Below are 16,858 nucleotides of genomic sequence, written 5' to 3'. Positions count from 1 at the left end.
ACTTTCCCTTACCCTCATTAGAAGTGCACAAGCAGAAGAAGAAGAAGAAAAAATATTTAAGTACATGCAGCATTAATGAATGTTTTAGAATGTATTATTATTATTATTTATTTTTTTTGGCATCTCATTAAAGATGAAGAATGATATGGAAGTCTAGGCATTTACAGGGCTGACGACCGTCATAGGCTGGTTTAAGTGATCACTTTACACACATTTTCTTCCATATTCTTCTTCATCTTTGATGAGATGCCAAAAAATAATATGAAAATAACTCCTGTAATTGGAGATAATCCAGATTTTCTGAACAAGTATTTGGACACACTCAAAATGTTGTTTTAGAATGTATTTTTAATGTTTACATTTTATGTACAGTATGTATTTAATAAATATGCATATTGTTTTGTATAAACACACTTTTTTGCCGTGAATATTGAACTTTGTTTTATGGATGTTTATATTATTATTTTCACAGATAACAACATTTATATACAGATCTGAGAAAAATGTAGATAACAGATGCCATTGAAAGAGTAGTAAGCTAGACTGGAGTGTACCCGGGGAGGATATGAGGTCACATGAGTATGAGTAGTCCACTTGCAAACTACTTTATGTTGAAAATTTAAGTTTTTTAGCTAATGGCGGCAATCAGTAGAAGATTTAAAATATTGACGTCTACGTTTAACATAATCTGCCTAAATTCATTAAATTAGGAATAAAACAGAAAAGAAAAATTAATATTCTGATCTACAGTTTACTTTTGAAAAATCTATAAGTTATTGTAAACTTGCTAAGCTGCGTAGTGGCTCGTGCAAAATCGTGCAAATCGTTCATAAAAATAGTCTTGTATATAATAAAAGAGTCCTTACTCGTGTTGTATTTTATAATTTTAATTAATAAACTGTGATCTGTGATCAAGTTAGTATGATTTTCGTTTATAAGCAATCTTCTGATGAATCTAAGAGACCTAGGTATTCATACATCACACCACACATAGAATATTATATAGGTGCTAACACCTCTTATGGAAGTGTTCTGGAGTTAACACACTATGGACGGGAAAGGTATTTCTACTTGGTTTATTGATGCTTAAGGACAGGAAGGGTATTTTTACCTTCCGCACCGGCCTTATTTCAAAGTCAGAAAAGAAGGAAATATCCAAAGTTTTTATATAAATATTACATACCAATCTCTTTGTTAAGGTCTTAATATATAATAATACATATACACAATTATCAAATCCCGTCGCCAGCAGTCTGCATACGTAAAAACACCCATTTGAAATGTTTTAAGATTGGAGACAGGTCACAGAAGGCGCGAACTCTTGGTTACCTAAAACTCGATGGTCAGATGACACCCGGAACCAGGTTGGCAGAGACTAGAAGATAGAAGAGGGAAGAGAGTATCGGTAAAAAGAAAGAGTATTATGTGCGTTCAATTAACAAAACTGTTTATTTTCCAGATGGAAGCCCGGAGTGGAGATGCAGGACACGCGAGTCACGCAGGACATGGCTCCATGGCGGGCCACATGATGGCTATGACAGTAAGTCCTCTTCTTGTGTCCAGTATTGAACAAAGGCCTCCCTCTTGGACTTCCACAGTTGTCCACAGGCCCGCCGATTTCCTAGTGCCATCAACCATCTTGTCTGGGGCCTACCCACGCTTCTAGGCCTCCAGTCAAGCACCTTTTTCATCCATCTTTCCTCAGACATATATGCAGTGTTGCCATACATACAGATTTATCTGTATTGATACAGATTTTAGGCTGCCGTTACAGATGACAGATTTTACTCTTAGGTAGTAATTTTAGTTTTATACACATTTTGCAATTGGACATAGTATATGATAAAACAGAAGAATGAAAATATGTCTAGATTCGAGCATGATTAACATTTGATAATAAGTAGATGAGAATTTGTTTTATATTGGAGTGCGTTATTTATTATTGGGTAGGGTACTATTTTGTCTTGTCATGGAACATTACGCAATTTACGCAGCGTACTGTAGAATTCCCCAAAACGTGTCTATTTTGTTCATGCGACCGAGTGTTCATTTTTTATACACGCAACGTTTTAATCAGTGCTGGCTGGAAGATAATTATTTTAAGACTTGTTTAGAATCAAGTGAAAAGGGTGAAGAATATGCATAATGTGAGTTCTGTTTAACAGATCGTGCTATTTGTATCAACATTTCAAAGCAATGGCAAATAGGCACCTATAAGGGGTGTTATTTGAAGTTTGCTGTTTTTTTCAATAAAGAAAACGCTTAATTCTCAAGGGAATCTCAATTTTTTTTTATTCAAAGTATTGACCATCGGATTCTATACATTTTGCCCGTCTTTGAGGCAAATCATGGATACCATTCCAAAAAAAATTTTCTCTTTCGAGGCAAGCCATTCGACGAGCCATTTTTCGACTTTTTCGAAATTGGCGAAGCGCTGCTCTGCGAGTGAGTGTCCCATCGATGCGAAAAGGTAATAGTTAGACGGGGCAAGGTCTGGAGAGTACGGCGGGTGCGATAATATTTCCCAATTCAATGCTTTGAGAGTGTTCTTCACCACTTTAGCTGTATGAGAGGGTGCGTTGGTTGCGACAATTTTCGATTTGTCTCTCGTTCATTTGGTGTGGTACCCATTTTCCATACTTTTGGATCTTTTCCATGGCTTTTAAACGTTGGCAAATTGCTCCTCGGGACACATTAAGTGTTTGGGCCAATTGTTGTTGCGATTGGGTTGAGTCTTCATCCAATAACGCCTGCAATTCCTCGTCTTCGAACTTTTTCGTTGCACCAGGATGCTCATTGTCTGTTAAATCGAAATCTCCACTTTTAAATTGACGAAACCATGTCTCACATGTTCTAATCACTGGAGCATGTTCACCATAAGTTTCTACCAGCAACGATGAGCTTCAACTGCTTTTTTCTTTTGATGAAATAAGAAAAGCAACAAATGCCGCAAATGCGATTTACTTGGAACGAAACTCGACATATTCACTTAAGTAAACAACTATGACACTATTATTTTGAAAGAATGTAACTTGTGTATTTTTGAAGGTAAATGTCCATAGAAAAATATGACAAAGATGCCAAATCATAGAAATGTATACATATCTCTAGCGACATCTATGAGTAAAACCGGCAAACTTCAACTAACACCCCCAGTATACAGATTTTGGGTAATTGATTCTATACAGATTTGATACAGATTTCTAGACTGTTTAATTAAGATTTTTTGATTTGGCATATGGCAACACTGCATATATGCCACATGACCTGCCCAGTTCTGCTTTATTTCCGCGATTCTTTGAGCCACACTGTTACCTTGGTGTTTTCCCTTATCCATCAGGATCTCAAAAGAAACATATTTTTTTTATTCTTTTTTGACATCTCATCAAAGATGAAGAAGAATATGGAAGTCTGGGCTGACAACCGTCATAGGCTTGTTTAAGTGATCACTTTACACACGTGTAACATTCACCAATTCTACCCATTATTGACAACCACAACACTCAAATTCTTGGGTGTTCTATATATATGAACCAATTAAGAAACCTAGTTTTTGAATCACTAGAACTTCATTAGAGACATCTATTGGTGAGATGAAATTAAGCTTTTTGAGCTGAGCAGAAACTCTTATATTAGTATGTGAGGTCCGAATCCTGGATTATAATCACACACATGAGAAACGCCAGAAAATATCGGAAAAATAGGAGTTATTTTTCAAATAACTTTTTACATCTCATCAAAGATGATGAAGAATATGGAAGTCTGGGCATTTACGGGGCTGACAACCGTCATAGGCTGGTTTAAGTGCTATCACTATACAAACTATTATTAATCACTTTATACAAGTGTAACATTTACCAATTCTACCCATTATTGACAACCACACCACTCAAATTTTTCATATTTTTTACTATTATTTCAATATATAATATCAACTGTAATTGGTTGGTATGATTTGTAGTTCCACGGAGGCTACAATGAGACGGTGTTGTTCGACTGGTGGAAGTTCAGCTCTGTGGGAGGACTCCTCGGATCTATAGTCATCATATTCATCATGGCCGTCTTGTATGAAGGGTGAGAGCTATTCGCATTATTATTCAATTATATTACGACCTTCTACATCACTCCATTACTTTGTGTCTAAAGTCAAAACTTGGTTTCCATGTGTGTGCGCGTGTATGTGTGTGTGAGTGAATGTATGTGCGTGCGTGCGTGAGCAGGAACATATACATGCGCGTCGTTTAGAGCGCTTCATCGTGAATGGAGCAAATCCAGCTTTGGAAAATGTTTATTTACACTTAAAGCCATGAGATAATTTCTCAGAAGTATGAGTTGAAATATATTGCTCGATAAGTTTTGCCATGTTAATTTACTTATTTATTGGAAAACCAACAGAATATTTAACAAAAATAACATAATACAGTATCTACTCAATGAATTAGGGCCACGCAGAATTTCGCGCAATTTCTCAATTCAAACAGGAATAACTCAGAGAAAACCTTGAATAAAACAACATTGAATTTTATTTACACATGAACACTTTATTACGCTTAAATTATGCATATATTTTCATATAAATATAGTTAGTATTTAGTATTTCCACCTTTGGCAGAAATAACTGCCTCAATTCTTTTTGGCATACTTAAAATGCACTGTTTTATCATGTTTTTTATTTCTTCGTCTTCTGACCAAATTTTTTGAATATTTTTTTTAGACAGTCTACTGTCGGATTTGGAAATGAGTATACCTTATTTTTTAACATGCTCCATACGTTTTCTATAGGACTAAGGTCTAGAGAATTTCCAGGCCAGGGGAGCAAAGGCAGATTTTTGTTAGACAAAAATTTTATTATTGATTTAGCCCGGTGGCGAGGTGCCCCATCCTGCATGAAGGTGTATGGACCTTCTGTTGGGTCGAGTGTATGGTAGAAGGGCAATAAAATTCGTTCGAGGACCTGCTTATAGGAATTTTGGTTCATTGTTCCTTCCGCGAAAAACAACGGCCCAGGTAAATTGTTAATAATACACGACCATATCATTGTTGCAGGGGGGTGTTTGATAACTTTTACCACACAGGCCTCATTGTAACGTTCCATTGGTGTTTTTCTGACGAATCGACGGCTCTCTGTCACGGCTTCTAACCAGCACTCATCACTAAAGATGACCTGAAAAATAATGAAAATTTAAGTTTAATTCAAATATATAAGTGTATTTACTAAAATGATATGTTGAAAATTCAATTTAAATAAATACCTTTTTCCAATCATCTACCGAGTAATTTCAATGTAGCCTGGCCCATTTTAATTGATCCGCTTTCATTCGTGGTGTCAATTTTGGTACTTTTACAGGGCGCCTGCATTTCAGATTTACTTCGTAAAGACGTCGCCTCAGTGTTGATACCGATATATTTATACCCTCTTCTTTCAATTTTATTTTTAATGTTTTTGCTGATGCACTACGGTTTTCTAAGGCACTTTGAACGATTTTTCGATCAGTCCTCGGTGTTGTTTTTCTAATCCTACGACAGTTCTTTCGCCGATTGCTGGTGGCGGGTGACTGATTTTTTATTGATTTTGAAATTCTGTCCACTGTTTGACGAGAAACGTTTTCTTTTTTTGAAATTTCTCTATTAGATAGTATTCCTAATTTCAGTAGCACTATAACACTAGACTTTTTTTCCTCAGAAATGTCTTTACTTTTTCCCATTTTATCCTTTTAAAAAAAAACACTTGTGTTTACAAAAAAAAATTATACTTTATGAACTAAAATTAAAAATTAAGTTTTTTTCACAAGACACGATAACTATATAACCTCTCTGAACAAAACAACAACCAGAACTCAAGAAACTTCACTAATAAATGAGATAGGACTATTTTTTGAACTTTCAACTATCTGTCTACCTGTGCTAATTAGGGACCTTTCTCAGAAAAAGGGTTTGAAATTTTGTAAAGGCTTAAATAATCCAGGTATATTTTACATATTATTGAAGGTAATATACATGATATTAGATGTCAATAGAAAACTTAAAGTATTTATGTAAAATAAATATAATAATCCAAAAGATTTCAGAGTATTCAAAAAAATAATGGGTGGCCCTAATTCATTGAGTAGATACTGTATAATAAAATTTAAAAAATAACGTTCCAATTAGAGGTTTTCACTTAAGTAATCTAAAAATAAAAAATAAACTGTCATGTACCATACATAACTATATAATAAACTTATATTACATGTTTTTATCAAATAATAGAAATTTTCTTTATCAAATAGTCAAACAGACATCAACAATATTTGTCTTAAACGTATTGAAAGAAACATTATTGATGTCTATTTCATTAAGCATTACATTGGACATATCGCAGGCTCGATTTAAAAATGAATTTTGGTAGGACTTGGTGTGCATTTTAGGGATTTTAAATAAATTTTTGTTTCTGGTCTGTGCTCCCGGGACTCTAAAATTGATGAGTGATAAAAGCTCTAGGCAATCTACATAATTATTAAAAATTTCATACAGGAAAATAAGGTCAGCAGTGTTCCTACGTGTTACTTAATACAATAAACACAGTGAATTTACCTTTAGTTATATTTTTCTTATAGAAAATTCAGTAATATGACACTGATTGTTGTAATATATGGCTATAGTCCACCTCCGTAGCGCAGTGGTCAGCACGTTTGGCTACCGTGCTGGAGGTCCCGGGTTCGATTCCCAGGGGGGTCAAAATAAATATGGCCGATTTTCACTCTCATATTTATTTAATATCACCCTGGACTGGTACAAGAAGCGCAGGGCTGATCACCTTGCCTTCATGCAATTAGCGATCAAGATAACACTGCATCACTACAATGCAGTGCCCTATGCACCATTGGGTGCGGATAAGGGTTAAAAGAAAAAAAATAGTGCACTTTTTTTACATGATATATTATTAGATTAAAACCAATATTTTTAATATGTTATTAGATTAAAACCAATATTTTTAGCTTTTCCACTTTATTTTTATTTGACCAGCGACCGGGTTTCGTCGTTACCGACATCACCAGTCTGATGATGTCGGTAACGACGAAACCCGGTCGCTGGTCAAATAAAAATAAAGTGGAAAAGCTAAAAATATTGGTTTTAATCTAATATGTAATAGGTATATTCAAAATGCAATTCCATCACGAAGTGTCAGTGGATAATATAAATTTTTTACATGACTTATTGTTACAATATTTTGCAGGCTCAAGTATTACAGAGAATACTTATTCTGGAGAACGTATAATGGCCTCCAGTACCGAGCCGTGCAGCCCCCGGAAGAGAAGCCGGAAGTAGCCGAACAAGCCAGAGTTGTGCAGTAAGTCTCCATCTCTTCTTCTCTTAGTCAATTGTCACTTGAGAGTAGTTGTCCTTATCTCGGGCAGCTCTAAACAGCGCCTCAACGGTTCTGATCCACGTCCAATCTCGTATATTCTGGAGCCAGATCTGTCTTTTGCCTCGTCGACCCTCTATTAGGTGCAATAGCTCGCATTTCTCTCCTCTCAGCACATGGCCAGATAGGATCTTTCAGACTTTTATATCAGTCAGTAACTGTCTTCCTACTCTGCTCTTTGGAGCACATATCGCTCACTCCTTTCAAGAACGTCATAAATCAAAAATCGACAATTTTGAGTTATGCATGTTTTCAGAATGCCTAAAAAATGTACTATACCCCAGAAAAAGAGGCATATTTTTAACTTAATATTTACCCGCTATAGGGCAGAAAATGTTATTTTTTCATTTTGAAGAAAAGGTATTGTTTAATTATTTTTTTAAATAAACTAAATATTTTTCAAATGGAGAAAAAACTTTCAGGTTTTACCTAAAAATATCTGTTGCTCAGAAAAAGGTTCAATAAGTGGCTTGATATTTATTCTTAATACATTGTGTTATATTTTTAAACTTTAAAAACGTTCTCCTGAAAAATCAAGTTTTTTGATTTATGACGTTCTTGAAAGGAGTGAGCGATATGCGTTGCTACCATATCGGTCTATAGCAGCGGTTCTTAACCTGGGTTCGATCGAACCCCAAAGGTTCGGTGAGCCAGTCTCCCGGGTTCGGTGGAGGTCGAAACACACACCCGACTTATCGTACGATATTATGAAAAATGGGATTGGATATCAAATAGTTCATAACAAATGCACTAGATCTATTGTCATAATGTGTCGTCATTGTGAAATGTGCATTACTTTGCTATAGTTTTTATGTGAAACTCATGTTATAATGATTTTGTTCTTTGTTTTTAATTGTTTTGTTCATTTTGTGCACCTGTATATAAATATACACTTGTTTTGAGTTCGAAAAAAACATATTTTATTTTTCCAATTGAGAGTTCGGTGAACGCACATATCGTAGTCATACAGGAGAATATGACCAAGTGCATTTTTTACAAAAACGTGATCATTGACTGTTGACATCTTACTAGCTTAATATTGCCCTGAAAAAAATCCCAAAGGAATTTAAACTTAGAAGTATAATATATTGACTTGTTAAAAATGACTAACTGCATTGATGTTTATTTTCTTGCCAAGCAAAAGTGACTTAAATGGCCCTCCTTAACATTTTACGTTTTGTTAGTTGGTCACTTTCTCCTGTACGACTGCGATATGAAACTGGTGAGACTCGGTACCTCCAACACGGTTAAGAACCACTGGTCTATAGAATACGAAGCATTTTACGATGTAACACATTTTGAATTCTTCTAACTTATTCATATATCTGGAGGGTTATAACTACTAAGTAATGTCCTTGTAACATTATGTCCATCTACGCATTGTAATAATTACCGTGTTAGGCTACTGTGCTGGAGGTCTAGGTCCAATTTCCAGGGGGGGAAAATGAATATTTGTGTGATATTTTTCACCATAATATTTATTTTATGTCACCCTGGACTTTTACCTGAAGCGCACGATTGATCATCTTGCCGTCACATTATTAACGATTGGTACAACACTGGGTCGATGTGATACAGTGCCATATGTACTATAGGATTGGAAGAAGATTGGGCATGATATTGAAATGGATTCATTGAACAAAACAATTTTTGCTTACAGCTTTTGAATGATTTTTAAAGCATTTTATTACAAATATATATAGCAGCAAAAATTTATACAAAGCTATGATCTTTATATTTGGAGTGGTACATGTATAATATAGTGGAATCCCTTTATTATGATTGCGGATAGTGTTATCAATCTTATTGTTATCATAATGAATCAGGATGAGTACTAAATTCTTCAGAACTAATATCTTTAAAAAAAAAATCAAAAACAACATTTTCTTAAGTGATTACAATAAAAGGATTCCACCGTGAACCTATATTTATTTATTTATTTGCATTAAAATCTTATTGCATGTCTGGTTTTGTCATAATATACATTTTTTTTAAATGAAATACATCAGGCTGTTGGAAAAGTTCGGATATATTTTCACTAATTTTACATGCATATGATGAACAGTAACTAATGTACTAAAAAAAATAGTCTAATGTGAGAAAACTGACCACCTGTATTAGAGACATAAATTTGTGAATACAGCTCTATGTGAATCTCTGTAAAATCGATTATAACAATAAACTGTTATAGTATTAAATCTTACCGATAGATGTCTCTGTATTTTAGAGTATTCAAATTCATACTAAAAATTGAGCGACTTTACTTGCTGATTTTGTTTGGCCGGCCCCGCAATCACAGCAACAGAGTGCGAGTGGACTCCCTGAAGGCACCTAACTGGCTAAACGGCCCTATTATCTGAACTTAACACATTGTAGTCAGGCAGTTTTGTTCATCAACCCCGACCCTAATAACACTCGGACAGTCTGCCGCCCGACCCTCAGTATACTAATCACAAGTAACCGCAACACCCAATTCCCATCTGTACAATGTTTGCAGCCGTCTCTCACGCCCTATCAAAAAATAGCAAACAGAACCCTTACAAGCGTCTCCTGCTCTCTACCAATAGTATGTAAAAGACGCTTTTGAGCGTTTCCCGCAAACAATGTGTGAATATGACAGAGCTTTCCCAACAACCTATTCATTCAACTGTCATGTCAACTGTGATTTAAAACTGGTCTGAATTTTGTCGCAGCATGGTGGGGGAAGTGTTCCGGAAACAACCGTAAGTTAATGTTAACTCTACAGCATGCTTAATCTATCTACCCGCCTGATATTAATTCATCTTTGCATGTTGGTAATGACAATACAAATAATTGAGGGGATGAGAAACTTCATTCGTAACTCAAGTTTCATTAAGGCCGAGCGATATCTCGAGAGTTTATATCGGTATTTGACTTTTTTTTTAAATGTCTATTAAAAAATATTTTTATATTTTTTTTAACCTTTCAATAACTGTTTTTTCATGACCGAAGAAAATAACTGTTTTATCTCGAAGAAAAACTATTTATTTCAATATAAAAACAGTGTTTTAAGAAAAAAATATATTACTTCAAATGTTAATGGCCTTAAAACTGTATGTTTAATGTATGTTTTCATGTGTGGACCGCATTTTATTTTGTTGGCTTGTTGGGTTTAAGTGGGTGGTTTTCGACTCCCCAAAGCAAATTGTCTATCTAACACTTTATTTTTAATGACTGGTTTTGGCACTTATGTTGAAAACACTATTTTACATCATGGCGTGTCTATGCAAGGGTAAGCAGAGAGAATGGAACGCCACACTCGTCTGTCCTATATACTCCTAGCTCTTCATCCATACATCTAGTGATACATGCTCTCCAATTATGTGCACTTTTAATACAACCAGATTTGGCCAAGTCTTTCTTGGCCATTCTCGTTCTGTCCTCCCATTCATTTTGCCGAATATACTCCTTGTGTCATACTTCTGTCATCCATTTGCTTCACATGTTCAAGCCAGCTCAATTCTTAATTTTTCAATGCCCAACTTGGCATTTTAATAAACTTATTCTTAAAGAATAGACCAATCCTTATTCCCTGTTGTATCCTAATCTCATCCTGTTAAATCTGTCATTTTCCTACTCTCACTGAAATTTCCAACAACAATAAGTAGAATTTGAATTAACCCTATAATTTCTGCACTTTCTCTATACTTTCCTTCCTTAGGGCGTTTGTGCACTACACGGAATTTTACCGTCCTGCAGTCCGGTTTTGAAAAATAAAAGCGACTACGACAGTTTAGTGTGATCGAATTTACATTGCAAAGTATTCACCCACCGATCAAGAGCACCGATCCGAAGAAAGATGGACAAAAGCACAAGCCAATCCAAGCCAATCATCATTTTAAAACGATAACTGACGTGCCGGACGGTAAAATTCTGTGTGATTCCGTGTAGTGCACAAACGCCCTTATGGTCATAAGACCGTAAGTTTTTGGTTTTATTGCAAATAATCGATATTCATATATTTTTTGATTCCTGACTAATATTATTTCAGCCAAAAAATGTGTAAATATGTGGCACAATGACTATCAAAGACTATACTTTATTGTATTCATCACTAACCACTTTTATTAGAAAATGGCATTACCAGTAAATTGGTAATCCCATTTTCTAATCGTTTTGCATGCTCTCGATGAGTAATGTGGATGCCTGTGTAAAATGTGCATTTTGGGCAGTCTTGCCTCGATTGGCTGTTAGATTTGAAGCCTCGCTCTTTTGCAGGCCGTCCATGTGCAGCCGCACGCACGCGTGGCAGACGGCGCTGCACGCGGTGCAGGTCTCTGTATCCTACCTGCTGATGCTCATCTTCATGACCTACAACAGCTGGCTCTGCGTGGCCGTGGTGGCCGGCGCAGCCTTCGGCAACTTCCTCTTCGGGTGGAAGAAGTCCGTCATCGTGGACGTCACGGAGCACTGCCACTGACCCCCCGGGCCCCCGCGCAGCCCCCTGGAGACCCCCATGACGGACGTGACCACCATCGACGCAGAGTCGTGAACAGTGCTTGTTTCGTATAACTTCGTATTTATCCACGAGGCACCAGAAATATCCTCACTAATAAAACAATGTAACCATAGGTTATTGCGAGAATATAAATATTATTTACAACATTTTGAGTGTCCAAATACTGATAATGTGAAAAATAACTCCTATAATTGGAGATAATCCAGATTTGTGAACAAGTATTTGGACACACTCAAAATGTTGTAAATATGAATATTGTATTTTGAATATTTAAAGCACTAACTTTGTGGATCATTGTGATATGAATATTGACTTACTAAACGAGAAATTGAAATGACTAAGTACATTACTTCTGCATAGTTTAAGTTTAGGAAAATGTTTTCTTTGGGGTACGGAAGCATTGATGAAAATGGCTTATTTTCTTCAATTTATAATTTACTATTGAAATGGTTTGTTACTCATTAGCGTATCTGTTATTGTAATAAAAAATCATTGATTCTCTTTAAAAAAGGGTATAAATAACATAATAAGTATTGTAAATAACATTTTAAGTGTTTCCAAATTCTTGTTCACAAATCTGTAATTCACTTAGGAGGAGTTATTTAACATTTTTGACACCTCCATATGTGGACGAAGAAGAATATGGAAGTCTGAGTATTGACACAGGGCTTACGACCCAAGTTATCACCTTTACACATATGTAACATTCACCATTCTACCCATGATTGACGACCTACTAAAAAAAAAGCTTACTAAGTTCAATCATAGATGGCTGTTGTGAACTCGATCATAGAACATCATGAGATTGATTATATGTTTGACTTGCAAAATTTGAGTAGTGCGGTTGTCAATCATGGGTAGAATGGTGAATGTTACACTTGCGTAAAGTGATCATTCAACCAGCTTATTACAGTTCGTAAACTTTGTATTTATATTTCCCAGACTTTCAACTATTCTTCATCTATGTCAAAAGTGTTGCGTTAATTGCGCTTCATACTGTTAAATGTCACAACTGATTTGAAACGCGGTGATTAGGTTAATAGAACATTGTACAGTTGAACCCAGATATAAGTGAAACTTCTTTAAAAAAGAGCTGGCTTAAGGTCTCATCATTTTACCTTTCTGTAAAAAAAACATAGAGATCTCTTTATAAGAGAAAAATATCCTGAGGGACTCTCTTATATTTTGGTTTGACTGTATTAATTTCGAAAAGCCTTTTTTCCCTTTCTGTCAACAATATAAATCGGTTCGGTTAATATTATTAAGTACATATGTATATTATTGGAATAAAGTCGCAACAATAATGCCTCCGTTGTCCGCTGTTTTATGCTGTAACATTTAATGTTCTCATGTTGTCATCATGGTGTGTTGGATTGATGATACAAATATAATACGGTGAATGTGAATTGATTTGTACGAATGTATCGTTGCTGGGGACCAAAATATTCAAATAAAAAAATCTAATTATGTATCTTGAAAATGTAATTGTCGCTGGAATCAATGAATTTTTTTCTGTATTTTGTTCACCAGTGACATATTGTTCCTGATGTATTCCAGCATTTATTTATAAGAAGAAAAAAACAACTTTACATATATACAGTGGAACCTCTCATTACGAGCATAATTCATTCCAGAAATTTGCTTTTTAAGCAATTTTTTTTTTGTTTTGACTGGCACAGAAGTCCCAAGCAAATGTCTAAAAAAAAAACTTGCCCTTTCCCTGTTATTCGTTAAGGGAGCAACCTTTTCACATTTTTGCTCGTTATCCGAATTACTCGCTATGAGTGGTGCTGGTTATGAGAGGTTCCATTGTATTTCCTTTTTTCTGACTTAAAAGCAAAGCAATATAAACATATGTAGGACAGAATGCAATTATTTGTCGACTTGGCATTTATGTTATTTATTGTTTCGGAAATAAAACACTTGTTTTTTTACCACTTGAGTATTTAAAACACTACCCAATAGGTAAAAAACAAGTGTTCTATTTATAATTCAATTTGTCTTGGCATTTAGTTTGTAAAATTCCATAATCCATTATAATTTAATAATAATATTTGGCTAATTTATATAGCGCCATTTTCACAAAATATCGTCTCAAAAGCATTCGCCTGCCTCCGAATTATAGTGTTTAACGAGTTTGGCTACCGTGTCGGAGATTCCAGGTTGAATTCCCAGGCCGGTCAAGTTAAAAAGATTTTAGTGATCACTCTAATATTTATTTGATATCACTGTTGCCGGAAGTGCAGGACTGAACACTTTAATTGTAAATTTAAAGAAGGCACTTGAGTAACACTTCTTTGATGTAAATCAGTGTTTCCCCTGTGCGCCATAAAGTAGGAATGGATAGAGAATGATAATTATTATTTATATAAACCAAAACCCGATACATATATGATTTGAAATGCCAATTTAATAAATAAGAAAACTCAATCATTCAATAAAAGCATTTTTGCAATATGACCACCAAAGTTGTATGAGATGACATATGATATTAACTAGGTTTACAAAATACTATGGAGCAATTGAAAATTTAGGGACTCGTGCACTTTAGCAGTGTCCAAATTTTACAAGCCAGTGCGAGTACGGGTATGCGACCCCAAACGCCCCAGCCGTTACTGTTATTCTGTTTTTTCTCCTCCACTTTCCTTCACACATAGCAGTCCTTGTTTTCCTTCACTTACGTCATCTATATCCCACTGAATATAATACTCTCCTAGATCCCATAATTAGGAGTGCAGGACTAATCACCTTGCCTTCAATGATCAAGTTGGCACTGAGTCTATTTGATTCAGTGCCTTATCAACCTTCTGGGTGGATTGGGGTCAAAGAAGTTTGATCAAATATCTATATGTTTTCAATGATTTCTATGGATTTGACCATAGACTATTGTAGTTCAAATATTGTCATGTTGGACATCCTCGTGTATTTTACTTACTAAATTATTTAATCAATTCTGGTGACTAGATTTTATAAGGATATTGTTACTCTTACGTAGCTTAAAAATGTTAATAAATATTTATGCAGCGTAATCATTCCTTTTGACGTGTAGAATAATGTTAGATATTTACGAAGTTTATCAGTGTTGTTATCAAGATGTATGTGTCAGCAAAGACAAAGCGTCTTTTTACACAAAGAGAATATGGAAGTCTGGGCATGCACGAGGCTTACGATTTGGCACTGGCTGACTTAACACTTAAAATAGGATGTATTAATAAATACACTGGGTAACATTCTCCATTATTAAACATGTATTGCCTAAGTTTTCTAAAGATACTGGAAATCAAGAGTTTCTATACAGGATCTGGGAATATGACTGTTCTAAAGAGTGCTTTAGGCGATCATGTAAGCCAGCTAATGCCAGGTCATAAGCTGTGCGGATGCCCAGACACCCATTTGATGGATGTTTCTATAAAAAGTAAATTCCTTTCTATTAAAAAAAGCCTCTGCATCTAAAATATCTTGGCTCTCTGTGGTTAAATCCAGTGTTTGGTGCAAATAAATTATTTAATTAAAAATTGCTTATACGAAAACTGTTTGAACGCTTAGAGTATTATTGGCAGCTACCATGGATGTAGTGTATGTACCCATTGGATAAATTGCGTTCATTTATGTTTCTAAGATCGGAGCTAAAATTATTGACAATAATTATCTTATTTATATAATTTTTCAATTGTAGAAATGATTCTGTCACAGATTTACATTACTATTTTATTTATTTAATTTTAAACATTAAAGTTAGTGGTTACATACAGTCTCACATTTAAAATCTTGAGAATGTGTTGAAACTGCTACAAATATAAATAAATTCTTACAACGCTCTCATATTCTGTAATATTTTTTTCTCGCCGCGGAACAATATGTAAAATCGTATGTAAATTTTTTTATTATTCGGTTCTCTCATTATTTTTAGTTTTTAATATTAATTTTATATGAAACGAGTAAAATAATAATTAAATTGTATGTTTGTTATTCTGAGAATTGGGCAGAGATAATGTTGTAGTAGCTACATGAAAATTTGTGATTTTAATACAATTTTTTTTAAGCTATCATCAAACAGTCATAAATTGTGTTTATCAAATCAAATCAACAGTGATTTTTTATTGTTAATTGCATTGCGGTAAAACAGCTGTAACTGAAATAAAATACCATAGAGTAAAATTTAAAAAACATTTATTTCTTTACTTCAGTACATTTTATATTCACAAATTGTTACTTATATTAGGTTTTATACTATTCTGGTTTTTAAATTAAGTTTTTTTTTGCATTAAAAGTGGAATTCTATGTATATATTTTTTTGTTAGGTGATATATCCAAAATTAAACAAGGTTTATTGGATTAAATTCTACATTTATTTATGTATGTATATGTTAATATGTGACGCGTTTCGTCTTATTAAGACATTAACACGGGTGAGTGTTTGATAATGTCTTAATAAAACGAAACGCGTCACGTATTAAGATATACATAAATAAATGTAGAATTTAATCAACTAGAATTTAATTTAATTAATATTTTTGTCTCTGCTTCTCAATTGTTAAGTTTGTACTGATATTTGGAAGTTTTAAATAAATTAAATTGTGGAAGATTGAAAGGGTGTGATTGAAAATGGATATATTTATCTGTGTACACAAAATGTATTGAAACTATTATTATTTATATTTTTATGTAAGAAATAAACTGATGAAAATGGTATTTCTCAGGACTTTTATTGTAATATTCTTCTTCTTCTTTAACCCTTAACCGTCGGTATAAGTCCCGGCTCACAAGTGAATGTCATGAAAAAGGGACTACCCTTTCTCTGTAACTCGCTATGCGAAATATCGCTCATTAAAGGAGAAACTATTTCACCTTTTTTTGCTCTTTATGCGAATTACTCGTTATGAGAGGTTCCACTGTATATTGAAAAATAAAATCTTATTTTTATTAACTCTTTTCTTTTCAAAACCATATTTTAATTTCAAAGAAAAACTTTT

At 34.3% G+C, this 16,858-nt stretch overlaps 1 protein-coding gene across 2 annotated transcripts in view; it reads left to right on the top strand.

Annotated features, from left to right (window-relative positions):
• The window catches only part of Ctr1A (Copper transporter 1A), a 43,821-nt gene extending 30,228 nt beyond the window's left edge, over nucleotides 1-13,593 (top strand). Inside the window, exons 3-7 of one of the 2 annotated variants that reach the window (XM_088263732.1) lie at nucleotides 1,460-1,540; nucleotides 3,962-4,074; nucleotides 7,217-7,330; nucleotides 10,099-10,128; nucleotides 11,645-13,466. In XM_088263732.1, the coding sequence (XP_088119858.1) occupies nucleotides 1,460-1,540; nucleotides 3,962-4,074; nucleotides 7,217-7,330; nucleotides 10,099-10,128; nucleotides 11,645-11,846 (540 nt within the window). In that variant the 3' untranslated portion in view covers nucleotides 11,847-13,466. Of the gene's footprint in view, nucleotides 1-1,459; nucleotides 1,541-3,961; nucleotides 4,075-7,216; nucleotides 7,331-10,098; nucleotides 10,129-11,644 lie in introns of both variants that reach the window. The other variant, XM_088263733.1, reaches the window with a different exon arrangement.
• Nucleotides 13,594-16,858: the final 3,265 nt, after the last annotated feature.

Source organism: Brachycentrus maculatus, unplaced genomic scaffold (genome assembly GCF_059751285.1).
Source record: "Brachycentrus maculatus isolate JH-2025_06_01 unplaced genomic scaffold, ASM5975128v1 h1tg000202l, whole genome shotgun sequence".
Lineage (NCBI taxonomy): Eukaryota > Metazoa > Arthropoda > Insecta > Trichoptera > Brachycentridae > Brachycentrus > Brachycentrus maculatus.
The sequence above is the reverse complement of the archived record's forward strand: the minus strand, read 5'-3'. Positions and strand labels throughout refer to the sequence as shown.